The sequence below is a fragment of the Camelus bactrianus genome, chromosome 29, assembly GCF_048773025.1.
Source record: "Camelus bactrianus isolate YW-2024 breed Bactrian camel chromosome 29, ASM4877302v1, whole genome shotgun sequence".
Lineage (NCBI taxonomy): Eukaryota > Metazoa > Chordata > Mammalia > Artiodactyla > Camelidae > Camelus > Camelus bactrianus.
This window is the reverse complement of record NC_133567.1, coordinates 9414813-9441050: the sequence shown is the minus strand read 5'-3', so window position 1 is coordinate 9441050 and position 26238 is coordinate 9414813. Positions and strand designations below refer to the sequence as shown.

The window sequence follows — 26238 nt, the reverse complement described above, 5'->3', positions numbered from 1 at the left end:
CTTTCTTTCTTTCTTTCTTTCTTTCTTTCTTTCTTTCTTTCTTTCTTTCTTTCTTTCTTTCTTTCTTTCTTTCTTTCTTTTTCTTTCTTTATTTCTCTCTCTCTTCTTTCTACCATGATTACCTTTTAAGTTTACTTTTCTACAAATAGCAAGAGAAGACACCAAAGTTTTTCTAACTCTAAGATACAGAGAACAAATCAGTGGTTACCTTTCATAGGTATTGATCCTTAATAATCACCTTGCACCCCAAACTGTATCTCAGTTCTGCCTGTAGAGAGTCCAAACTATGACAAGTACTTTAGCTCTTTCTGTCTTCATGTAGCAGGACACTGAAGACACTTTTCCTGTGACCCTTAAATTGAAGATTAGGAACAAAAGCTGAGGACAAAGATGCCAACGTCCTGCTTGCAGTGACCAATTGACTTGTTACACTTAGTTGTCACTCCAGGACCCTCACCCCTGGCCTTGTAAGCTGAAGGCCAGGGAGGAAGAATCTGGCAGGTCTACTGCTCCACTTCCACCCCTGCCATTGTGGAAGAGAGGAGGGGAGTGTACCCCTTCCCAAAACAGGGCACCAAGAAAATCAGTCATGGAGATTCAGGGGACCTACAAAGGAAAGCTCATTCTCCAGCTGATCTGCCTCTGTGCTTCTTTAAGAGGCAGAGACATGGGAAGAGAGAGAACTGGAAAACAGGCAAAATGAAATGGCCCGCACCAACACACTTTGGGGCAGCAAGGGTGTATGGGTTTCTCATTAATCAAATGAACACCATTCAGGTACCAGGTTTGACTCATCTTATGTGTCCCCCATCCCATCTAAGAGGCGCAGGCACCTGGAGAAAGACATATAGGAGCAAAATCTATGGGGTAGACCATCAGGGAAGGGGGCTGAGAGGTCAGAGGTCCTCCAAGAATACATCCTTTCCCCCAGGAGCTGGGCAGCAGGGAGGCCTTGTCCGGCCCCCTGGAGGGACACACACAGAGCCCCATAAGAGTGTCAGCACTTGGATGTTTTCCACACAGAAGGCACTGATGGCTGCTGGTTGCCATCCCTGATTGAATGTTTAAGAGCGCAATTCCAGAGTCACCTGATACATGTGTGCTTTCTCCAGCCCTGCCCTTTCCATGCCTCAACACCAGGGAGAAGTAAAGGCCTTGAGGCAGGAGACGGGTCGGGGAGGAGGAAAGGAGAGATGCCCATAGCAGGCCTTGCCCCGCCCCCCTCTGCCATATCCCTCAACGAAGCCTGGTGGACCCTGGGGAGAGGGGAGGAGGGGAAACATAAAATTGTATGAAAGACCAAAGGTTTCAATAGGGTTAAACTGGTTTGGAATTGTTATGCCTTAAAGTGACACATGAACAATTAAGTTTGTGGCAGATGCCATTAAAAGACCTGGAAGAGTTTCTCAACAGCACTGTTAAAAGCAGTGATTGGAGAAAAATTAAACCATTGCTGTTTGCACCTCATTGAGTTACCACTCTTCAACAGGCTGAGTGTATTTGTTTCCAAACTGTGGTTTCAGAATGTCTGTGTGCCAGATGGAGATGAGTTTTCTTGGTATTGATCCACTTTCAAAGGGTTGGATTTCCTGTCTCATTCTTATAACTTCCTTATTATACGAAAAGAAGCCATGTTGAGAAATGAAAAAGAAAAGACTTTGGGACAAAAATTACAATACACTATACGTGCTTAAGAGTCAGTGAGATGACTTTACACAACTGATCGAGAGGTGCTGGAGGCCATCACAAGGTGGCTAAAATCACATTTAATCGTCCTTCAGTGTGACAGCTAACTGTTGCCCGCTGGTCCTGCTTCTGTCAGCCTCAAACTGCAGAACTCTGGTAGACGTCATTGCTTCTGCACATAACGTGCCCTCTACATTGGCCACATCTGTGGCCTGAACACATCACTCAGACTACTTAACCTCTGAGAGCTCAAACTTCTGAAATGCCCTCTCTGTTTACTACTTCTCTGCCCACCACCTCCCCAGACCCTTGCTTCTTTTGAGCCTTCACAAGGGTTCTAATCTCCCAACATCCTTGAGTCTGGCTCAAATCCCTTCCCCTAGACCTGGTGGCCATTTCAGCACCTGCCAAGGTTCAGGCATGGAGGCGATGACAGAACAGGCTAAAACGCACTTGTCCTGATTAACCAGTGTAATGCCCCAAAGGAAGTCCAGGTTGTGGTTCAGGCCTGGCTTTTCAAGTATGAGTACCCCTCAAAGAAATTCAGGTATTGTACCAGGAGGGGAAAATTTCCAAGATGAACAAGACATACTTTCACAGAGCATCGGTTTTACTCATGAGGTCAGGTGGAGGCAGAAAATTATTTGAGCTAAGATAGTTAAAACATTATTTTTGCATTAGTGGGTATTAATATTTTCTCGATTTTGAAGCTAAAGCATGGAAAGAGCTATCATCATTTCAGCCCACAGGTACAAGGCCAGAAGCAGATCACATGCAGCTTAAACTTTCTTCTCTGTGTTAGGTAGAGGAGCTTTGGTAGGAAGGGTTGCAAAGCACCACGTTAGGGGGAGATGAGGGCGTGTGACGTGCAGGAAAGAGAAGAGGGACAGGAACGCCTGCATCAGGCCCTGGAGACCCCCTAGGCCAGCGTGGGAGGCTTTTACAGAGGGCTCTGGGTCTAAGCAATGTGAATCTAAGGTAAACAGAACCTCAGATCAAGATGGGAGAAGAAAAGTGATCGCGCAAATGACACAAACCTTAATCAGTTTCCTACTTCTTAGGAAAAAAACACACGTTTAGCGGCTTAAAAACAATATAAATGTATTATGTTGCCATTAGCTCACTGAGCTACAATCAGGATGCCAGTAGCACTGGGTTCCTTCTGAAGACTCAGCCTTCACCTTTTCCAGCTTCGAGAGGCTGCCAAAATTCCAACCTCAAAGTCAATGATGACATGACCTTGACCTATGCTTCTGCTACCCGTTCCCTCTGACTCTCCTGTGTCCCACTGTCCCTTATCGGGACCCTTGTGGCTACACTGGGTTTGTCTGAATAAGCCAGGATAATCTCCCCGTCTCAAGATCTTTAACTTGATTACACTTGCCAAGTCCCTTTCGTCAGGTAAGGTAACACATTCAAAGGTTCCAGAGATTAGGACGTGGACATCTTTGGGTTGCCAGTTTTTTGCCCACCACGTACAGGGAGTTTGAAGGTAGTCTAGAAACACATGAATTTTGATATTGGAAAAATCTGAGGCATTAATTCACTTCAACACTACAGTAAGTGCTGGCAGGTCCAGAAATGTTGGGTCAATTTTCCAAGGGCACATACTTAATGAAAGAGCCAGGTTATGGATTCTTTTGACCCAGACCACGTGCCTTGGGATAATAGTCTTGTAAAAAGCCCAGGAAATTGTTTGAGACCCAGAAATATATATACAGGCTCCAAAATATGAAAAGAAAATCTAAAATCAAAATTAAGATAATTTTGATTGAATGTTAAAAAACATAAAATCGCATCAACCTCATTATTTGTTAAATTTAGAATTCATAGTAATATAATAACATTTTAAATAATTTATGTTTGATTTTTGTCACTTCTCAAGAATTCCTAAGAGGGTAGGATGATGGCTGGTAAATTATTTCTAATAAAAATTTAAATAAAACTTTAAGCTAATCATTTCTAAAACAAAACTATAAAACCCTTTCCATCTTTACAGCCAAAAACGGATTTTATAGTGGACTATGAGTATATTTTAATATATTTAGTATGATGTGAAGTAGGGACCCCAAAAGGAAGAATGCCTAGAGCCTAGCAAGGTTCTCCAGTGCATACACGAGATGAAACCAGGGCTGATGGCCAGACAAATGCATCATGGGAATTCTACTGTTGTGTGAACTCCCCTTAATAAAACCTTTGATGCAATTACGTCTGAGGGGACTACAGCTCCATCAGCTTCCTCCAAGCCATGGAATTACAAAAAAGGAAGTCACTCCAGCTGTCTAAATAAAGGAGCTGCTCCCTCATTAGTTTCCAAATGTTTTGATTTAGAACTTAGCATAAATAGAGACAATACACAATTCCCTTTCAATTCAATTTGTATGTTTCAATGATGTATAATTGAACAGCACTGTACTTTCACAGAAGAATTTAAAATGCACCATCTCATGCAACCTTCACAATAAACCAGTAAGGGAAGTATCATTGGCGCCACTGTACGAAGGCAGAAACGCCTCTGAATGGCTCCTGACTTGCCCAAGATGAAACCTCTGGGAACAGTCAGAGACACGGTTAAGTATCAGGAGTTTTCTGCTCTCTTGCAATCGGTTAATCATGCAAGTTTTCACAGCATCTCAAATTAGGGAAACACTTTTGGAGATTTAGAATGAAAGGATATGGAAATGTGCAGTAAAGCAAGAAAAAGAAATAATTACATGTGTGGGTAATAACTCTAGAGGAAATTTTTTGTTACCATATCAAAAATCCCAAGAAACTACACATGTACATACACACTAAAACATGTCTATTTCCCTAGGTTTCAGGTCTTCTAGTCCAAACACGGAGAGACATGGGATGTGAGACAGAATATTAAGACAGAGGTTTACATACTTAGTTTGATATGTGACTATGTCAAGGGTCTTCAAAGAACAACTGTGACATCCCAATCCCTGTATTTCCATAGTAGTTAGAGCAGAAAGGTGAGGTTTGGAGAGGAGGCGCCGCCATAGACATAACCCTTAAACACACACACACACACACACGCTTATATGCATTACGGAATAACAGGATATCAATCTTATTTTTTGCATTTAGATGCAAGAAAGGTAGAGAAAATAGCTCTTTCACTGCAGGAACTACAGCGACTGAAGAAAGCCATTTTTAAGATCATACATGAAGAGAAAGGTCTGGGGTTGGCTAAGCAGTGGTTAAATTAGGAGCTGACATGAGGAAGTTGGCTCCGGCATTCTAAATGACTGGTGAAAAAGGAAAAGACCCTGGTGCCTTTGTAGAGCACCAGATGGCACATGAGTTAGCTTGCCTCCCCTTCATCATCGGAACAGGATTATTAAAGGAGGTTGTGACAGTTTGTATTAACGTTCAGCAAATAGTGCCTCCTCTTGCTTCCCGTGGTGTGCAGGGTCCACTTCCCTGCCTGACTGCTACTGGACCCGGCCTTCCTTTGGCCAATGGAATGTTAGTAAACAAGACGCAAGGGGAGGCCTTGACTGTCTTGAGGGGACTGACGACCTGATGCTCCTTCCCAGAAAGAATGTGCCTAAGAAAGTTTCTGCCCTCTCGGCCTGAACTTCAGAAAGAGACACATGAAGCAGCTCACATGCCCGAGATGCTGCTGGTTCAAGGAGGGTGAGAGACCTTTGTCCCTGACAGAAATCCGAAGAGCAGCCTGAGGCCTGGAATCTGGGGTCCAGCTCAGCCCAGCAACCTGAAGATCCATAAAATGGAAGTAAGTTTTAAGTCACTGAGTTTGGGGATGGAACTTTTATGTAGTGTTACCATAGCAAAACTGATTAAAACAGAGTAAATATTTCCCTCTCAAGTACAGGAATCCCCTAGGAAAGAAAAAAAAAATCGTATTTTCATAGTTACTCTACAGGATTCTGTATGTATGCTTTACTCATTAAAGAAGACTTGCACACATTTAATAACTATAATTATATACGTGTTGAAACAAGTTTGATGCATTGTTATTTTTTGGAAGTCTATAGTAATGGTATGTTTTTTAAGGACTTTTTTTTAAACAAGATAAATACAAGGAAAAGTAAATTTGTTTTTAAAAGCAAAACAACAAGAAAAAACCCATGTAAAGACTTTCACTTGCAGGAGGATGCACTAGACATTCTTCTCCCTCCTTCTACTGGACAAGGAGGGTAAATTAAGCTGGCTAGGGGCTTTGGAAGCCAAAGAAAGACATGGTGGTGAGTTTCCTAACTCTTCTTGACAACAGCCTAGAAGTGTCAACAGACCGAAAAAACACCAACCAAGGCCACTCTCTCTAGCCGAAGGACCAGGAAAGGGGCAGCCCAGCAAGACAGAACGTGTTTACACAGTAATTACTCTACTGTAAGTAAACAACGCAGAAAAAAATGATGGCTCTGCCTGATCCATGTGAACAAAGCCTGAGTGAGGAACCTCCCTCCCATGAGCACCCCACTGAAACCCTAGGACATCACAGACTAAAAGAAGATCTTTCAAAGCAGCCCGGAAGCAAAGACAGATTATTTGAAAAACTGCAAGAGTTAAATCACCTCAGACTTTTAAACAAAGTAATGGAAACTAGAAGACAGTAAAATCTACCTACAAACTGTTGAAAGAAAACTACTGTCAGCCTATTGTATTCCTAGCAAAATTACTGTTCAAAAATAAGACAGTGATCATAACGGCAAATTTTTTAATAAATTAGGAATGTACAAAACGCCACCAAGAAACTCACTTTACAGAAACCATGAAAGAATCTACTTCAGGAAGAACCGTGTGAGAAGGGCGGTCTGAAACATAAGAAGTAACAGTGAAAACAGAAGAACAAGCATGCACATAAATCCAGAGAAATATTGCTAACAAAAGACAATAATGTCTAATATATGGGGTTAAACAAAACAAGCGACACATCCAACCGGAGTACTAACAACGCTATATAAGGCGTAAGGAGGAAGACATAAGCTCAATGTCCCCCGGAGGGGCAGCTCGACACAGAATGCCACAGCCCGCGGGAAACACAGAGTGCCAGCAGAACGGGGCACTGGGGCCAGCGTGGACTGAGGAGGGCTACCGCTCCGCAGTGTGGTCCTGCAGGTGGTGTCTAGAGCATCAACAGAGGGAGGATGGTGTCCCTGTGGAGGCAATGACAGTAGCCTGACCCCAGGAGCTCAGGTGGCGGGAAAGAAGACATCCGTGTGAAAGACGGAGTGGCAGCAGCGACGGGAGACTGGCGGCACATAGGATGACTGATCAAAGAGGTAAATGTATTAGGGATAATAGGAGCTATGTTGCTCAGTTGCAAAATGGACTACAACTACGGGAAGGCAAAAATGAGAACAAATCTTGCAGTACTGGATTGGAATTGGAGGTGCTCGTGTGAACTCAGGGTGTTCAGTATACACACCCAGTGCTGTCCACTGAGACCATCTGAGGGCAGCAGCTCCCCAACAGCAATGGACACTACGCAGTCGGAACTTGGCTGCCAAATACTACCCTCCTTGAAAAGAACCCATAGTTTCTTGGAAGGCTGAGGCAGAGAGTGCACAAAATAGCCTGGCACATCTTGTTTGCCAGGAAGCAAAGAAATGCTAAAAAAAAAAAAAAAGGTAAGGCTGTATCTAAAGAACACAGAATCCATCCTGAAGTAGCTTCCATCAGCCAAATGTTGGATAGTTTGAGTATTAAAACAAAGAATGACAATAACGGAGTATATCCCTTTTAATAAAATAGAAATCACACATCTACACTGATATAAATAAATGAATAAATTAAAAACTTTGATGAGGAACACAATATTGATAAAGCTTCCAAGTTTTCCCCAACAATAATACTTACTTCTTTCTTTCTTCTTTTATTGAATGAAAGATTCTTTAAATTCTATAGTGTTCTACAATTTTCAAAAGTTTCACACACATGATTTCATATAATCCCATAATAACCCTCCTTTTTTTTTTACCTTACCCCTCTATTCCACCTCCCCCTTCCCTATCCTCACTGGTAACCACTGTTTGTTCTCTGTATCTGTGAGTCTGCTTCCTTTTTGTTTTATTGACTAGTTTAGTTGTATTTTTTAGATTCCATATATAAGTGATAGCATACAGTATTTGCCCTTCTCTGTCTGACATTTCACTTAGCATTATGCCCTCCAAGTCCATCCATGTTGCTGCAAATGGCAAAATTTCCTTCTTTTTTATGATTGAGTAGTATTAGATTCACATCATCAAAAGCCCAAAAACAAAAATGAGAATTCTAAGTGGGTCCAAAGCTTGTCTGGAAAGGATAACTTCTTGAGGACACTCAGGAGAGGCACGTTCTGTAAGGACACCTGAGACAGACGCGGGGTGTGAGGAATGGCGGACCACCCGGGGACAGGCATCTTCTTGAGCAGCTGAAACCCAGGCATGACCAGATGCCCATGTGACTGCAAATCCGGACGGGCTTGCCACGGGTAGTTAAAAGTCCAGCCTGAGGGAAATTTGGCCGCCACTCAGGAGAGACATGCCATGCATATTAAGATTCCATGGACCGAGAAAACAAACAATGGTTTTAAATATCAGCCTCGAACCAAGGAATACCAGTTCAATGTCTTAAATGTGTCATTATTGATAAAGACTGAAAATAAAAGATCAGTGCAAAGGTTCCACATGGAGGTCAATGAATGAACCTCCAGAAGTACTGAAATGGTTATTAATAGAGAAAAAAATAAAATTTTTAAAAAGATACTGAGGTCAATAACATTGTGTGAACATAGGGAGCAGCAAAAAGGAGCCAGGGTTTTCCCGGCTGGATCTCACTGCTCCCCTTGGACCACTCTGCCCTTCCCAAACCTCTGCAGTCCCCGTGCAGCTGCACTTCCCCCGAGACATTAACAGGCCACGAGTGTACATGCTGCAAACTGCGGTCACTGGCTGGTGACTGAGCAGTTTCCCTAAGTAACGTGCTTCACGATGGGGACAGCATTCATAGGCGAATCATATACACACACATGATACATCAGGCATAGCAAACGCATGCAGATATGAAAAAGATTTGTTACAAAGTTATAAATTATTATAGCTCTGTTTTAATTATTTATAGAAAAATATTACAGCATTGACTTTTAAACACCTTTTATATAAAGATAATTAAGGGTCCTCTCAAGGCAAGCTGGGCAACGTCTAGATACAAAGGGAGACAGAGAGAGAAACAGGAGAGAACAGCAAAAGGAAGGAGGAGGAGGAGGGGAGGAGGCGAGCAGAGGAACAGCAGGGCAGGCGCTGATTCAGAGTTTCAAAATGTAAACCAGTAGAAACTGATGAACTGACGTTGATGGAAGAAGATGAATCAGACAGATTTTGGTTAGCGGCTGAAAACTGGAGAGGACCTTCCTACCCCCAATATATTTTCTGTTTTCCTTCCAGTAGAAACCCTGCCTTCTCACTATTTTTTTTTTATATATATTTAAGGTACTTCATTCTTTGGGATTATGGTGAGACTACCAATTACAGTCACACAACTATTCCCAGAGGTAGAAACACAACCCAACCTACATCAACCATACTCACCCCCGAGGGACTTAAATAAGAGCAAAGATGCCGACGTGCAGAGGTGTGGCTGGGTGAGTCAATGGAGTCATCTCAGAAAGAGGGCTCTCAGCTTCTTGAAGCTAAAAGCCACAGAGACACTTCAGATCCTGCCTCTCATTTTCACGAGCTAATCTACGTTCTTCAAATGGATCACATTTTGTCGCTTAAATTATGGTTCCTTTAGCCTTCAGTCAAAGGGTTCTAGACTGTATCTCCACGGGTGCAGGGGCCATAAGGAATTTCACTCACTGTCATGTCCCCTGTGCCTGGCTCTGCGCTGGGCTCTCGGGAGGCATTCAACTATTTGCTGAATGATGAAACAACACGGGTGAATAACTTCACCCCAACTCCTAAAAATACTTCCTGCCTTTAGGATTCAACATCTTAAATCTAAATAGTTGAGGTAATTTTCATTAAACACCTAAAATAATGTGACAGAGATGAGTCAAGTCCTAATATGAAAATCAGATTTAAAAAGGCAAAAAATTTTGACAGAAACTTTAGAAAATGACTTTCGTCTTTCCCATTACATGTTCTACCCAACAGAAGTAAAGTGTAATTCTTACTTATTGATAACATGTAACATACTTCTTTTCATTCTTATCTATGTATATAATTGAATTATCTGCATGAATTATCTTGTTTTTTCACAGCCATCGATTCATTACAATTTGTTGCTACTTCTAATTTTTTTTGACCACTGATAAACGTGCTGAATGTATGTGTCCCCCACCCTACAAAACTTGTATGTTGAAATCTAATCCTAATACAATGGTATTTGGAGGTGGGCCCTTTGGGAGGTAATTAGGTCATGAGGGTACAGCCCTCATGAGTGGGAACAGTGCCCTTATCACATGAAAGCCTCTTTGTAGCACATGAGGATACAAGAATTTGGCAGCCCACAACCCAGGGGAGGGCTCTCAGCAGAATCTGACCATGCTGGAATCCTGATCTCAGACTTCCAGCCTTAAGAACTGTGAAAAATAAATTCTGTTGCTTATAAGCCACCCGTCCGAGGGTACTTTGTTATAACCCAAACTAAGACAAGCACATAGGCCAATAATTACCAAATTGGGTCCATGAAGGTTTTCCAAGAACTTTGTAGGCAGGGAAAGATTTAAGAAAATTCATTTTCACATTCTCAACTTCTACTGTGTCTGAAGCCTTCCTTAACCAAGTCAACATGAAGTTTTGAAAAGGCTTTTGTCTTTTCCTAACACATTTTTCTGTTCTAGACAAACTGAGTGTTAGAAATGGGGTGTTTTGGGAACTTTCTTTGTCCAGAGACCCACATGCTGGTTGCTGCTCCCTCATCTTCAGGCCTCTGCCCACGCCGGCCCTCAGCCAGCCACCCCTCTCCATGCACACAGTACAGCTGCCCCGGTCTCCGCCCCGGCCAGCTGTACGCGCCTTCCCATCCGACACAGTATAGATTTGGGTAAATTCTGTGTGTTGTTGCCACTTCTGTGAAAATGCTGTCTGTTTTATTTCTTTGTTTCTCGTCAGTGGCCCCCTTCATGATGGGCTCTTGGGGGACTCAGACTCTGTGGGGTGGGGTTCTGTCTGGCTGGCTCCCTGTGGAGTCCCTGTGCCTAGAGCAGTGCCTGGCACTCAGATGTTATCAGGGACTCACCAGGTGAGGGAGGGATGAAAATGAATGAATGAATGAATGAATGAATGAATGAATAAACGAATAAAAGAAATGGGGTATTTTGCCCATGTTGGAACGTTCCAAGATCAGATATATTTGTAGAGTTGGATTAAAGGAGAAGTGACAATTATCTTTTAAAAACCTATCTTCCCCAGCCTCTGTAATTCTTATCAAAGAAGCCGTTGATGTTGAGGAAGACCCTGGGAAGAAAGCAGCACATGTGTATTGGTAGTAAACACTGAAGGGTGCTGTATGTTGTTCCTCATGGAAACTCACAGAGAGGTTGTGTCCGATCTGTGTTCAATATCTACCTCCAAACTAAAAGAGTTCAGATTTGTAAACATGCTCCCATCCCCCTCCTTATCTGGTTTTCTTTCAGGATGATTTAGTCCAAAAGCCAGCAGTTAGGGCAGAGTAAATGACCACGAGGGAGTGCAAGCACAGAGCTGAGTGTCTGAGCAGGTGGAGGAGGCATCTGCACAGCGGCCATGCGTGGGCTGCACGAGGAGGTTGTGCAAATGCAGCGATGGTGGTGGTGGTGATGGAGGCTGTTTACGTACAGCTGACATTCATCAAGCAAGTAAATATTTTAAGGATGCTGGGATCCACGTTCCTCACTGTCAGAAGAGTTACATATGCATATACATTGATATGTATTTTACATATTAAAATGCACATTTCTGATTAAACTTCTTAGGTTTTTCTATCAATTTCTGTAATATATTCAAGTTTCTTTGATCAATAATGAGCCAATAATAATTGTAATGATAACTTAATCCAGGTGAAGGAAATACAACACTTCGGTCTTCTGGTCACACAGAATATTAAAAAAATTAATTTCAATTTATATACATATTTTTATAGCAGAAAGATATAAAATGTGATCGATAAAAGACCTTTAAGCATAAAAATATATTATGTTAGGATAAAATTCTGTAGGAGAAATGGAATGGAAATATGAGTTCAAGAAGAAAATGGGACAGTGTAAAATTTCTGGTTGTTAAAGAAGAGCTTATTCATGAATTTTTTAAATTGATAACGGTGGACATAAAGTCACTATAGCATTTAAATGATATTGAATAGATACACTGAAAAGAAGGATAATGTGATTTTTATATCAAATGTCAATAATCAAAATATGCCCAAAGTCACATCTTTTGAAACTATTTTAACTTACCATGAAAAAATTTCACTGTCAGTTTGAAAACTCACAAAAAATAGCTTTAAAAAAAATGTTAGGGGCATGCAAGTCAACATGTAAGTATTTCATCTATGTTTACAACTAGAAGAATAGAAATCCACAAGCATGAATGAATGTTCCCAAGCTCACAACAGTAAGTGATGAAACCAGGAGAGTCCGTTTGACTCTGATCTTCCAGGTTTCCCACTCCCTCATCACCCTCCCTGACCGTCCTCACTTCTCTTCTTCACTTCTTGCCCACTTCATGTCTCCAGCTGTTGGCCCGGCTGACCCTCAGAGGCCCCAGGGTCAGCACGGCGGCTTGGCTGCAGACTCAAAGGCAAGAGCTGCACAGGAACCCAGCCTCCACACACCTCCTCGTACTCCCCCTCAGTCCATTTTGGCAGATGTGTTTGGCTTCCCGATTTCTCTGCAAGCTCCAACGTGTCCACCTGCCACAGTGCTTCCAGAGGACTGAGGAGGGCTTTTTCCTCTGGTCCTCCAAATTTCCCTTCTGTGCCTTTACTTTCCTAGCTCCTCCCACAATTGTGTCAAGTTTAATTCATGTACTAAATCTCTTATTCCCATAATATGCATGATGGCTCTGCTTCTTGACAAACACAATTATTGTTACCTAAAGTAATTCCAGAGTAACAGAGCCATAGTATTACAAATCTGGAATTGGTTCTCTGGTCTGGCTAGATTAAAAGACAATTATGACCCTGTTGCCAGTGGTAAATGGGGTAACGGTAGTCTATGGTAGTAGGAAAACATTACTTAAAGTATCATCTACAGCCACCTGGAAAGACCTTGCCTGTCCAATAGTGGCTGCCACAGAACAATTTAGTAGAGATAAAAGTAAAATTACCATAGATGGATTTGGTTGTTTCTAAATGTGCTGGACAACATGGAAGGGAAAAAATGAGACTAGGGCTTTAAATTCCTAACTCAAGGTCTTGGTAAGAAACCAAAAAGCTTTTATAATATAATGGCCTTGAAGGTGACTTTTATCTTCTGTACTGCAGAACTGAAATTTCTAAAAACCAAATCCAAAATTCAATGTTGCAGATGGCAGAATTACAAAGAAAATTTAATTCATAACTTCTCAGGGTCTCTTAGGGAATTAATTAGAAAAGAATGAGATTTCAAAATCTGGGAAGAGGACACACACACAGATGCCAATAAACTGAGGATTCTGAACACCCAAATTCTGCAGTTTTCTTTGATAATCAGAGTATGATTTCTACCATTTGCTGGGATTAGTCACCTTTTGTCTGAAGTAACTGTAAAAGATCTCTTAGTTTTCAGGGCACTGCTGATCCTCCTTAAGGTCTACTCCCATCACTTCTCACTGCTTCTAACTTTATAAAGAGATTCAAATCCAGGATGGCTCCAGGGGTCCAGCTAGAGTATGCCCCATGAGGATGTGCTCCCAAGGGATAGGATTAAGATTATTTTCTTATTGTATAAGGTAATTGCACTACCTGTGAAGCAGTATAGTGTTATTTGAAAGTGTACTTGAATTAGTTATAAATGAGTATTGCAAAGTTCTAGGGAAACCACTAAACAAAGTAAAAGAAAGAAGTATAACTGATATGCTAAGAGAGGGGAAATGGAAAATCATTATAAAATGCTCAATGAAAACTTCAAAAGGCAGAAAAAGAGTAGAGAACAAAATAGTAACAAAGAACAAGGGCAACAAGCAGAAAACAGTAACCATGCTAATACTAAAGAAAATAAAATGGGAGTAGCTATAACAATTTCTGACAGAGTGTACTTCAGAACTAGGAAGGTTATCAGGAATAAAGAAGGGTATTACGTATCGATTGAGGGGCTAATTCTACAAGAAGATGTAACAATCCTTAACATGTATGTACCTAACAACAGAGCATCAAAATACACAAGGCAAAATCTGATGGAACTGAAAGTAAAAAATAGATGAATCCATTATTATAGTTGGAGACTTGCATACCTTTCTCTCAGAAATAGACAGTATAGCAGACAGAAAGAACATAGTTGAACTCAAAAATACTGTCAGTCAACTGGATATCATGGACATCCACAGACTACTTCATCCAACAACAGCAGAATATACATTCTTCCCAAGCTCACATGGAATATTCACCAAGATAGACCACATTCTGGACTATAAAATACACCTTAACAAATTTAATAAAAAATAGAAATCTTACAATTTCAGCTCTCAGATCATGATGGAATTAAACTAGAAATCAGTAACAGAAAGATAGCTGGAAAATCCCCAAATACTTAGAGATTAAACAACACACTTCTACATAACACATGGGGTCAAAGAAGAGATCTCAAGAAAAAGTTAAAAATTTTGAAGTAAGTGAAAATGAAAAACACAACTATCAAAATTTGGGGATGCAGCAAAACCAATGTTCAGAGGGAAATTTATAGCATTGAACACATATATTAAAAAAAGAAGAAAGATCTAAAACCAGTCCTCTACGCTTCCACCTTCAAAACCTATGAAAAAGTAATAACCAGACAATTATAAAAATTAAAGATCAATGGAATTTTAGCTTAGATCAATTTCGTAAGTGGGTTCCCTGAAAGAATGCATCTAATGGACATTTCCTCATTTACAGAATACATAATTAGAATAAACATACTCAGCAACTGACAGAATCCCCACATTGGTTCCTTGAACTGAAGACTGAGGGCTATTAAGGTAGAAAAGGTAAATGGTCAAGTTGTAAGTGGTCACATGGGATAATGCCTTTATTGGCTCAAAAGAACTGTGCTGTTTCATTTTCAGCCTTCTAAGTACAAAATAATTATGTTCTGATTCCTGATGCAGAAATGTAGAGAAAAGTAGGCAGGGAGAATTCTAATCCATTAATCTCTGAATAAGCATTCAAAGTTCCTTAAAGCATCACATTATGTTTTTCTTGGCATGTGGGTTGTGTAAATGCTAGAGGACTAAGTGTTACTGAGACATGGCAGTGAGAATTTAGATAAGGAACAGATTTACAGGTTGTTCAGAACTGCTACAGCAGAAGTCAAAACAAGGAGACATGGGGAAAGAGAAAGGGATTTTGAGGTTCTGGAATACTCAAAAGCAGGAGGCAGAAACACTGAAAAGCTGAATTAGCCCTTGAACTTTTCTAGAGCAAGAATCTAGCTTATCATGGTAGGGAGTAACAGGCAGAGAAAAGACATAATATGTCGATAAATGGGACTCTCTGAGACACCTATGAATGCAGAAGGGGCACATGTAGAGATTTGTCTGTCCATACACACTCGAATTGACCAATTACTGTCACTAGAGCACCTTTAAGGAGGGGAGAGAGGGGACACCACTCTTGTCCAATTTCCTGAGTATCTACTTACATTCTTGAAAAAGAGAATGGTTAATTTTGTTTTTTAAAATTTTTAAATTAGTGGTGTTGATGATGATGATTATATTTTGAAAGTATTATATGCTCATCGTTCAGAAGAAATTTTTCTATAGCTTCTTGACACGAGAGACCCCAGTGGTTTGCTCAACTAAAAGGTGTGAGTTGCATGGCTTTGCTTTACAAAAGCAGGAAGTACTTGATATTTGAATAGGAAAATTCTGGAGGGAAAGTAGAACCAGAGAGGCTGGACTCCGTGAAGGGAAAGAGAAATACATTTCCAATTGCAATGTGGTCCAGGAGGACTGGGGGAACACAACAGGTTGAGGATTTTGTGTGTGTGTGGAATCTTATGTGCTGTATAATGTGACTTTTTATAAATTTTCACCAAAGATTTCAATGCCTGCTGTGTTTGGGTTTATTGCAGAAATAAGTTGAAGTACAGAGCTGCCTTCTGGTTATTAGTTGCCCTAAGATCAAGACAGATCTGGCACATGTGATTCTAGGAAGTCCCAGACTGATGCTGGCTTATGTGTGTAGATATCCCATCTTTGTTATATTTCAACCCTAGCAAGCAGAAAATTAGACTTTTTTTTTCAGAAACATTACAAATCAATTAATTTCTCTTGCATTAGTGCAATGTTTGCTCATAAATCAGAATATTCAAAACTTCCAGTATATGTATAGTTGCTAGTATTAATTGCTTTTATAAATTTCAAAATGTAGCAATTTTTGTTGGTGGAAAAAAAGTGCCAGACTTCAGAGAAGAAAGGGGAAAGGAACAGATCAACCGAGGAAATGTGAGTTAGTGATCAGAAAACTGGAAGAGGAAAAGAGAAAAAAGATTCAGAAAACCTTAATGGAATAAATTTGATCAGTTTCCTTGGACAAGTGGAAGGTGGGGAGAAGCTGGGAGCAGAGTTCACACAATGAGGAGTCAGACAGGAAGGGCAGGATAAAGAGTGAATCAGGTCTTTCCTAGTCTGTGAAGAAAGGTATGGGTGTGGAAGGGCTTACCATGAATCCAAGTTGCAACCAGCCAGGTAAGAGGGTTGGGGCTCTGTGAAGGAGGGGGCGCCATGACAGACCAAATAAATAGAATGTAGCTAGTTAGTGTAAAAGAAAAATTGTCCCAAACATTGTCTGTAGCAGGAACTTTTTTGCCTAATGAAAAGGAAGAGTGTAGAATTCCTGAAAATGCTTAAGTGGTCTTCTGATAAGATTTCATAGGATTCAGACTTGTTTGGGAAAACTCCCTCATTGACCATCACCTATCAGCCGGGGGTTGAATGATTTTAAGCCTTCTTTTCCTTTTGTAGCTCCTCTAATGGTGGTTAGCTAACATTCTCTTTCTATGATGTTCCTAATTAGAGTCAGTGTTTGAACTGGCCTCCCAGAGGCTTTCTTTGTTGCAATATTGTAATAAGGTTCACTCGTAAACACAGCAGTTCCCCGCCACCGCCCGCTGCCATCCCTGGATTCACTTTATGCGGTTTCAGTTAGTCTTGGTCAACTGGGGTCCAAAAATATTAAGTGGGAATTTCCAGAAATAAACAATTCATAAGTTTTTAAGTTCACATTATTCAGAGTAGGGTGATGAAATCTCACACCGTCCACTCTGTCCTTCCTGGGACGTGGCCCATCCCTGTGTCCAGCGTATCGCGCCCGTTAGCCCTTAGTAGCCCTCTCCGGTATCAGATCAGCTGTTGTGCTATCAAAGTATTTGTGTCCAAGTAGCCCCTGTTTTACTTCCTAATGGCTCCAAAGTGCAAGAGTAGTGATTCTGGCAGTTCAGAGGCCAGGGAAAACCCTCAGGGGCTTCTTTTAAGTGAAAAGGTGAAAGTTCCTGATTTAATAAGGAAAGAAAAAACATCGAATGCTAAGGCTGCTAAGATCTAAAGTAAAAATCAAACCTTCTACTCATGAAATTGCGAAGAAAGAAAAAGAAACTTGTGCTCATTTTGCTGTCGCACCTCAAATTGCTAAAGTTAAGGCCACGGTGCTTAAGTGCTTAGTTAAGATGGAAAAGGCATTACATTTGTACAATAAGATTTTTTGAGAAAGAGAGGCCACATTCCCCTAACTTTTATGAGTATATTGCTATAATGGTTTTATTTTATTATTAGTTATTGTTACTATCACCTACTGTGCCTACTTTGCACATTAAACTTTACCACAGGTATGTATGTATAGGAAAAAACAGTATACATAGGGTTTGGTACTATTTGCTATTTCAGGCATCTCCTGAGGGGGCTTGGAAGGTATCCCCCGTAGATAAGGGGAGACTACTGTAATATGAAGTTTTTTCTTTAAGATTAAAATTATTTAAGAAACATGATTGCTGTATCGTCTCAAAAGCTGAGAGGCTAGTGTCACCATGGCTCTGCTAGCGAGAGAGCGCACAACTGCGAAATAAATGACTGTAAGAATTAACATCTCTGTACTATCTGACCGATACACTTCTGCGGCACTGCAGTGGACACCGTGCATTTGGTGGACACTGTGTTGTGTTGCTCAGATTCTGTTGGGATGGGAGGCCTTCTGGAAGTGTCACCAGCTGCTTCAGGAATTGCCTTCAGCTAAAGAGAACTCCTTTGCAAGGCTACCCTTCTACCTTTCGCTTTCCTGAGGGCACTCCACAATCAACGCATGTTGATAGTGAGCCCCGAAGGCCTGGACCTTCACCCCATCCTGGGGTAACGCCGAAGGGCTGCCTAGGTTCTGGATATCCTCATGGGCTGAGTCTTTGGTTGAGACTTCACCCCAACCCCACCTCTCCCTTTGTCTTTCAGTTTCGTTTACTTTTCAACCCCTGGTGCTGGTCCTGAGACGCTGTCCTAATGAAGTCCTGTGCTGGTCTGTCTCTCTCTGAGTCTGTTTCCAAGGGCTTCTCCTACAGCACATAGAAACAGCAGAACCTGGTGGGACAGGTGGTGTGGGTAGATTTTGTTTCAGACCAGGGCTGGTGTGGCTTCTCCAAGAACCAGCCCAGCCCAATAGTCCACCCTCCTCTCTCCAGTGCCCCCCCACAAAAAAAGTCTTTGAGTCTCTAAAACTTTCTCTTAGTGAACAGAGATAGCTGGGGGGTGAGGTTGGGGGGAGGTCCTTGTGCTTTCTGCCCTCAGAAATCTGGATTCAAAGGCTAATTAGGAAAAGAAATGTTGGGAAAACCAGTGAACCAGAAACAGAGACAGAGAGTTTCAAGTCTTGGCGTGGTAAGTAGGGTCAGATCGTGAGAACGAACTAAGGTTTAGCATGGGTTCGTGAATTTAGAAGCCAGTGTTTTCAGATCTCAAGTGTGTATAAGTAATGCCAAGACTATTAAACAAGAAACGACAAAACTCTTGAATCTATTCCTTCCTCTTGGAGATAATCAGAGCCATCTGTTCCACCATTTTAAAAACTGCTTCAAAATAATTATATTCAGGTCTTCCCTAAAACTGTACTTTATTAAAAAAAAAGATTCAAATGTAACAACACTCTATTGCTGGGTCACTCTGCTCATTCAATAGCATTTTATTTAATAAGCATTCTTTCCTGTTGTGTCTGTATGTGTATGGGTTGACACTATAAACTGGCTCTTTAGGAGACAAATTGTTCAAATTTTAAAGAAAGACAGTATAAGAGGAAGCATTTGTGATTTAAGATATTTGCAGTCAGGTTCAGTCAGAGCCAGGATCTAAGGTGTCTCACTGTTGACTATGTGCTGATTAAACAGTAGGTGCTAGCAGTCTCGGGTCTCAGAATCCACATACCATTACTGCCATCTCCGCTGCAACCAGAACAGCCACCTTAAGAAAACAAGATGTGGCGCATTCTACATTTTAACTGGGCAGAAGTAATATACCAACAAGCTAACACCTTAGCTGGGCTGAGTTTATCTGATAAACTCATTTCTACTTGCACCCTATGCCAGTGGAGCAGAAGGTCCTCGAATGTGAAAAAAGGGACACACTCCAGGCATTTCGACTGTCATATAGTTACTGCTCACTGTGCAATCCTCATAAACCTACAGGAAAATTTTGCAGATGGCGAAACTGAGACCAGCCCCCAAGCTAGCGAGGTTGCTCTGAGGTAGGCCAAGGTACAAAGCAGAGGCCCAACTGTCCCCGTGGGGTACTGCGGTTGTGGGCAGACCAAGGTAAAAACAGGATCCCTAAAAACAGAAGCCAGAATGGTTGAACAGATACGGTGGGGAGCTAGTCAAAGAAAGCTCTAAGGAAGGCAAGATGGTACCATGAAAGGAGGGACGACTTCACAGCAGAATGCATGAGCTGAATAATCACAGGTGCCCTGACACTCTTTAAGTCTGGGTTTCCTTTAAGAGTAATTTCTACACCAGAGGTTGAATTTGAAGATTAGGGGAAAACGTGTGTGTAAAACACGAAGCAGTACCTGGCACACAGCAGGTCCTCTCAACCCATGCTCCTTTCTTCTTCCATTTTCTCCCCTTCCTCTGCTTCACAGTTTTGCCCAGAAAGTGGTCTTAATTCTAACAGAAGGAGATAGGAAGTCAAAGTTAGCCAGGACAAAGCTCATGAGAAAGAGGAGACTAACTGCTTTTTAGTTCTAGGTATGATTCAAACCTGGTCTGCATTTTATGTCAAAGGTGAATGGGACCTTTCAGGCTTGAGTACTCAGATCTGTGTTTAGGAAATTCCCAGTCCCCGAAAAACAAATGTGTGGAATTCCTCTTTGACAATTTCCACAGTGGTACTTTCAAATGTTTCCCAATGCCTGAAGCCTACAATCTGCTTTCCCCAGAACATTATTTGCCTCCCAGGAGCTCACAAGATTGCAGCCATATGGGGGGCATGTTCTTAAATCTCTCAGTTTTCACCCTACAATCTCATGTCCACTAGCCTCTTTCTTCCTCTTTTCCAGTGTCAACCTTTCTAGTCCTCTTAGGTCCAGCTCATTCTCTTTTACAGCTCCAGCCGGCCAGGGATAGGGCCATGGAACAATCTGCACTTAACAAGAATTGTTGACTAAATAGTGGACTTGGAGGGCCCAGACCAGTACCTTAGTGTTTTCAAAGTCAGAGCAGGAGAATTGGGACGTAGATGTTGAAATGGAGGGAAACAGCCATTTTTATCAAGTTTTGGTGACTTTCAAACATGCACTTTAGACCCAAAAGAGAAGACCTCAAGGGAAGCAGGGTCAGAACTGAAGCCTTAATCACAGATTAGAAAGAGCGCAGAGAAAGAGGCTGACAGCTCAGGTCACCTGGTGATGAGGGTCCCCTGAGATGAAAGGCGGCGGCTTTGGTGTATGACCTGCCATCTGGACTTTCACGAGTCTTTCTTTAGAGATTCCAGCAGATCACCCTCTCCCTTTACTCCCTCTGATTCCACTTCTGTTTTTGCCTGTGTTTTTCTCTCTCCATGCATCTCACAATCAGTATTTTCTGAACAAAGGTCAGCTGCTATCCATACTGAATACATTTCCACATCTGGATACCTCAGAGTCTAAGGGCCACCCCATGACTCTTTTAGATCTGACCGTTGACCCTGGTCTAATTACTGCAGCCAAGTCACAGAAGACACTAACGTCGGTAGCCAACGTTGAAGGAAAAAATTGTGGCTGATTTTTGAAGAGGATTGTTAGGCAGCTAGAATTTTACAGTTGCCTTACCTGTACGCCTAGTGAACCCCTGGGTTGAAATTAGGCTAGAATTGCCAGATTTAGCAAAAACAAGTGTAGCATCCCCAGTTAAATTTGAATTTCATATAAACAACAGATAATAGTGAATGCAACATGTGGGGCATACTTATATGTGCGCAGATGGCTGCTTGAGTTCCGGGCATAGTGTCTACATCCTAACCTGGAGAAAAGGGGAAGGAGGCAAAGGGCCTGACCATTCCTGTGTCCTCAAGTAACATTGTATATCTAGTCAGCTGGTGAGAATTCATTCATATGGTCACATCTAACTACAAGGAAGGGTGGGAAAGCAGTCTTTATAAGGGACAGCCACATGCTCAGTTAAAAGTCAAGGACTGTGACTGAGGAGGAGGTAGGGGTAGAAAATATGGAGGGTCAACCAGTCATCTCTGTCAGAGAAATGATGGGAGGAAAGGCATGTTTTGGAGGTAAAATAAATTGAACTGGATTGAGTATAATGATGCTGTTACTGGGTTGCAAAAGTGAAAGAGGAATAAAAGATGTCTTTAGATTTTATTTCAACCAGATCAATTTACAGTAGGGAGGCCCCTTAAAACAGAAATAGAAAACATAAGAGAAACATACATGCAAAGTGTAGTAAGTGTATACCATGGTGCTCTGAGTAAGGCACTGTAAAGACCCCAAGGTCATGACACAGTTGCTAACCAATTATAGCAGGTGACAGTGTAGCCTTCTTCCCTCCACTTACCTAAGACAGTGGATTACCTGCAGGCGTTTGCTATTATTAATGTTATAAAATAAAATGTTTAGCATGTTGCCTGGCACATAGTAAACGTTCAATAAAGTGATGAATGCTTAACCTTTTAACCTACATTTTCAAACAGAAGAGTCATCCAGGAGATCAAATGGAAAACTAAAGTATAAAAGTTGAGGCTTCTTGTGAAAATTAGTGGGAGAGGCTTTCTGCAGTGGGTATAGCAATGCACAGTATAGATACCATCCTGCAAACTGGCTCTGTGGGCCAGGCAGTGATGGAAACCAATCTGCTTTTTCTGAGAGGAGGCAGAATAGCTGTTGGCTCATTGTGCCCTGTTGACTTTCCTGAGAAACTGAATCTACGATAGGAGAAAAGAGAGGCAGTAGAAAAACCCTGGAATAAAAGTCAAAGATGAAGACATTCATAAACACTACAGTTCCCATGCTCGCTCAGCCACAGTGTTAAGGCCAAGGAGAGCAATGCAGCTTTAATTTAGTTTCGGGGCATGGACTAAGAGCCAAGCACATGCTGAGTACTTCCAGGCATATTATCTCAACTCCAGGGTGGGGGACCAGGGTGATAGTGGCTAGAGAGCAGGTGTGGACAGGCTTGTCTAAGAGGTGGTTCTCACCTTCCACAGCAAGAAAGACAGGCATAAACAGAAATAACTCAGATACAGAGGGAAAACATGAAGGAGTGAAAAGTAGAGACAGTGTTGAAAGTATGGAGGTGGGAGCGATTAATTACAAGGGTCAGGAATACTTTCCAGAAGAAAGTGGGATTTAAACTGGGTCTTGAGAGGTAGGTAGAATTATAGTATTTAAGGGAGAGAGGAAATTTTTCTCAGGCAGAGGATACACCATAAATAAAGATGTAAAAGGGCTGATTGTGAGGGACACGGTGGCTCGAGCTTTCGTGTCTATGGAGCTTTCGAGCCATGGGATGGTGACAAACTGTGGAGGGCTTCTCACTGCAGGTCGAAGATTTATGACTTTATCACAAAGGCAACCATTAAGAGTTCCGAGTAGGGTCAAAGCAGGATAGGTCTGCGATGCAGGGACGTGGCAATGGGGAGGATGGGCTGGAAGGCTCAAATGTCAGAGGTATGGAGACCAGTCCTAAAGCTGCTGTAATTGTCTAAACAACTGCAAATAAAGTCTTATACGAACAAAAGAATGTCGTGGTCCTGGAACAGCCCTGGTTGGAATGGTTATTAGTTACTTATCAACTGAGTGACCACATTAAGTTACTCAACCTGAGTCTCATATTATATGTTTTCTGATATACTGATAACAACTACATCCCAAGTCTGATGTGGAGAGTAAATACACATGCGCGAAGTCCCTGGTGAAGGGTCATTACTCAGAAAAAGCTATTTTTAAAGTTTCTCCCTTATTCGTTCTAAGGACAACCTGCAGGACGTGTGCCACTCCTGCTGTAGTACCTTAGGGTCCTTCTGCAATAGCTTGATTCATCTGTCTTCTGTCTTCCTGGAGGCTGTGGCCCATCAGGACTTGTGGAGGGTCCCAGCCCTGGTCTCTGTACCCCGGGCCTCTGGGCCGGGCCGGCGTGCTGCGTGCAAGGAGCGGGGGCGGGGGGCTAGCGGGCGGGCAGCGCGGCCCGCAGGTATCCGCCAGCTCTCCGGGCGGTGCCTAAGGGAGACCCCCTCGGCGGCACAGCCCCAGGCCTCTTCAGGGGGGTCTGCGCGCTCCCTCCTCCTGAGGGGCGCGGGCTAAGGGATGAGGGACCCGAGCGACTCACTTCCAACTCAGAACAGAAATCCCCTTCCCTAGGCCTTCAGAGGCTCTCAGGAAACCCAGCCCCTTCGCCCTCATTTCTGGCCCTTCCTGCCCCGGGCAGCCGGCGCGCGCCGTTTTCCAGAAGCGTCCGGGCCGGAGGGGGCGCGGAGCGGGGCGGCGCACGGGGCTGGAGGAGGGGGTGGGCCGGGGGAGGGGAGTCCGGGAACTTTTAAGACTCGGCCTCGAGGCCCCTCGCTGACACGGCAGGCGGCGCCGCGGCCAGGCTAGCCTCTCGGGCCCGGAGCCTCCGCGGGCTGCACAGTCGCCCGGCGCGCCGCTCAAACACAGACCCCGGCTGTCCCCGCGGCCGCGCACGATCCGGACGGCGGAAGACGTGCCGGCGGGCATGGGCTGCTTCTCGCCGGAGCTGTGGCTGCGGCAGCTGCTCAGCGGCCCGGGCCTGGGCCTCGCCGCGGCCCTGCTGCTGCTGGTCCTGTGCCTGCGCGCCCGGCGCACCAGGTAAGAAGCGCCCCGCCGCCCCAGGTAAGAAGCGCCCCGCCGCCCCGCCGCCCCGCCGCGCGGCCCCGCGTCCCCGCGCCCCGGCCACGCATGGGTCCTGGGCCCCGCCACCGCGCGCGACGCGGAGGGCCCCGCTGTCCCCTCCGTGACAGCGAGCGCAGATAGTCACAACTTTAGCGGGCGCCGACGTCTCCGGGGTCGTGTGTAAAGACAAAGGCTTCCTCTGCCTCTCCCCTGCATCCGCGTACGCAGGCAAGTTGTTGGACTCGGTTTGCTGCGCCTGCCCAGGCTGCAGGAAGCGAAGCCCCAGGTTTGCACTACCCGTTAGGCATCACGCATTTTGCTGCCTTGTTACAGTGAGCTCATGCTTTATGGCCCAGCATTCATAGACTATTTCAGGAGGGGACATTTCACATTTCATTCAGTTAAAAGTGAAGTGTTTTAGGAAAGTGCCAATGTATAGAATGAACAGTATCTCTGAGTGCCTCTCGGTGCCTCAGTTTACCACTGGCCCAAATCTGGAAAAATGAAATGATAGGACCTCATGGGATTTTCACGAGTACTGAATGCGTCTGTAGTGTGTGTTTTATGCACTTGCTCTATTATTTTTATTAGAACAAAACAACAACAAAACCCAGAAGTGTGTCGCTTCATTATCTGATTTGAAATGTCGAAGTAGAAACAAGAGAAGTTCAATATAAAAACACTCACTTTGAAATCATCTATTTTCCTTTTCTTACTGGGTCACTTTTTCATACCAGTTTCCTAATAGCTTTTTTTTTTTTTTAAACCCCCCCCCTTTTTTTGTTTTTTGTCTGATCACCTGGGTGGAGTGTGGTATCATTTCCTGAGAAAGGGCAGGTTTACGGGAATTGAAGAGATCGATAATTTTGTTTGGACATGTCAGACAGACAGGTAGTCAAGTGTGTGTTTCTGGTGCTCTGTGGACAGATCCAGTCTTGATTTATAATTATGCAAGTCACAAATATGAACATGGACTGTAAAGTCATGAGTATAGATCAGATCACCTGGTGAGAGAGTTTGATGGAGAAGCAGGGGGCCCTGCCACTCGCCTTACTAGAGAGTCTGGCAGAGGAAGAACTACCAAAGGGCACTGAGAAGGAGGAGCCAATGGCATGGGAAGAAAACCAAGTGAATATGGTGTCATGGAAGCTAGATAGGGACAGGTTTAAACAAGCAGGGGGAGTTAATCTGTGTCAGATGCTGCTGCGAAGACTATAGTCTTTTGAGATCAAAGGACCATCAGAGGTGACAAGATGCAGAATTAATAAGAGTTAAAGTTGATCACTGAGAGTTAATGGAAATGACAGCCTGTTTGAAATGGATTGGAATGCTGTCTGTCCTCCAACAGCTTCTAAGATTTTATGTTGAGACATGAGTGCGATTTAGTAACATGTTTCATACCTCTTGAGCTCATAATCCCAGTAATTTTATTGAAAAGAATTTCTTCTGGTGAAATAATTATGAAGGCCCTTAAAGATTTAACCACAGCAGTCACAATTAGGGCAACTTATATAGTGAAACATTAGGGGAGAAAAACTTTTATTTCCAAAAAATAATTGGTTTAGTTAAAGAAACTCTAGCATATCCAAATAATAGAAACATATGTAGCCATAAAAAATATAATGTAGAATGTATGAAGTCATAGAAAGCCATATTCAAGATATATATATATATATATATGTTTTTTTCAAATAGCGGTATTTTCTTCTCTTTTTCTTTTTCTGTTCTTTTTTTGGGGGGGAGGGGAAGTAATTAGATTTACTTATTTATTCTTAGAGGAGGTAGTGGGGATTGAACCCAGGACCTCCTGCATACTAAGCATGCACTCTACCACTTGTGCTATGCCCTCCCCACCTCAAGATATATTAAGTAAAAAGAAAAACTACACACAGAATATGTTCATATACATGGTGTCAGTGACCTCCAGCCAAAGACCACCATCCACACACCTGCAGTGGAACAAGCTGAGTTCTCGCTTATGGCAGCGAGAAAGAAGACACACCATTCATTCTAGGGATGGGTGTTACGAAGGACCCATTTAAAGGATTTGGGTTTGTGTTATATGACTTTGGGAAGGGTTCAAGGAAGCAAGGTTTTGCTCTGTGGGTAAGATACTCTAAGAAAGCTGGAGCTAAT

At 42.8% G+C, this 26238-nt stretch overlaps 1 protein-coding gene and 1 long non-coding RNA gene across 2 annotated transcripts in view; one reads left to right on the top strand and one right to left on the bottom strand.

Moving 5' to 3' along the window:
• LOC123613044 (uncharacterized) overlaps positions 1-20849 on the bottom strand; it is a 117732-nt gene extending 96883 nt beyond the window's left edge. The window contains exons 1-2 of the long non-coding RNA XR_006720380.2: positions 20668-20849; positions 19837-19933 (exon numbers count right to left, since the gene is read on the bottom strand). This is a non-coding gene — a long non-coding RNA (uncharacterized LOC123613044). The remainder of the gene's footprint in view (positions 1-19836; positions 19934-20667) is intronic.
• Positions 20850-23776: 2927 nt separating this feature from the next.
• Positions 23777-26238, top strand: part of CYP7B1 (cytochrome P450 family 7 subfamily B member 1) — a 153209-nt gene continuing 150747 nt past the window's right edge. The window contains exon 1 of the mRNA XM_074355101.1: positions 23777-24078. Coding sequence (XP_074211202.1) covers positions 23966-24078 — 113 coding nt within the window. The 5' untranslated portion in view covers positions 23777-23965. The remainder of the gene's footprint in view (positions 24079-26238) is intronic.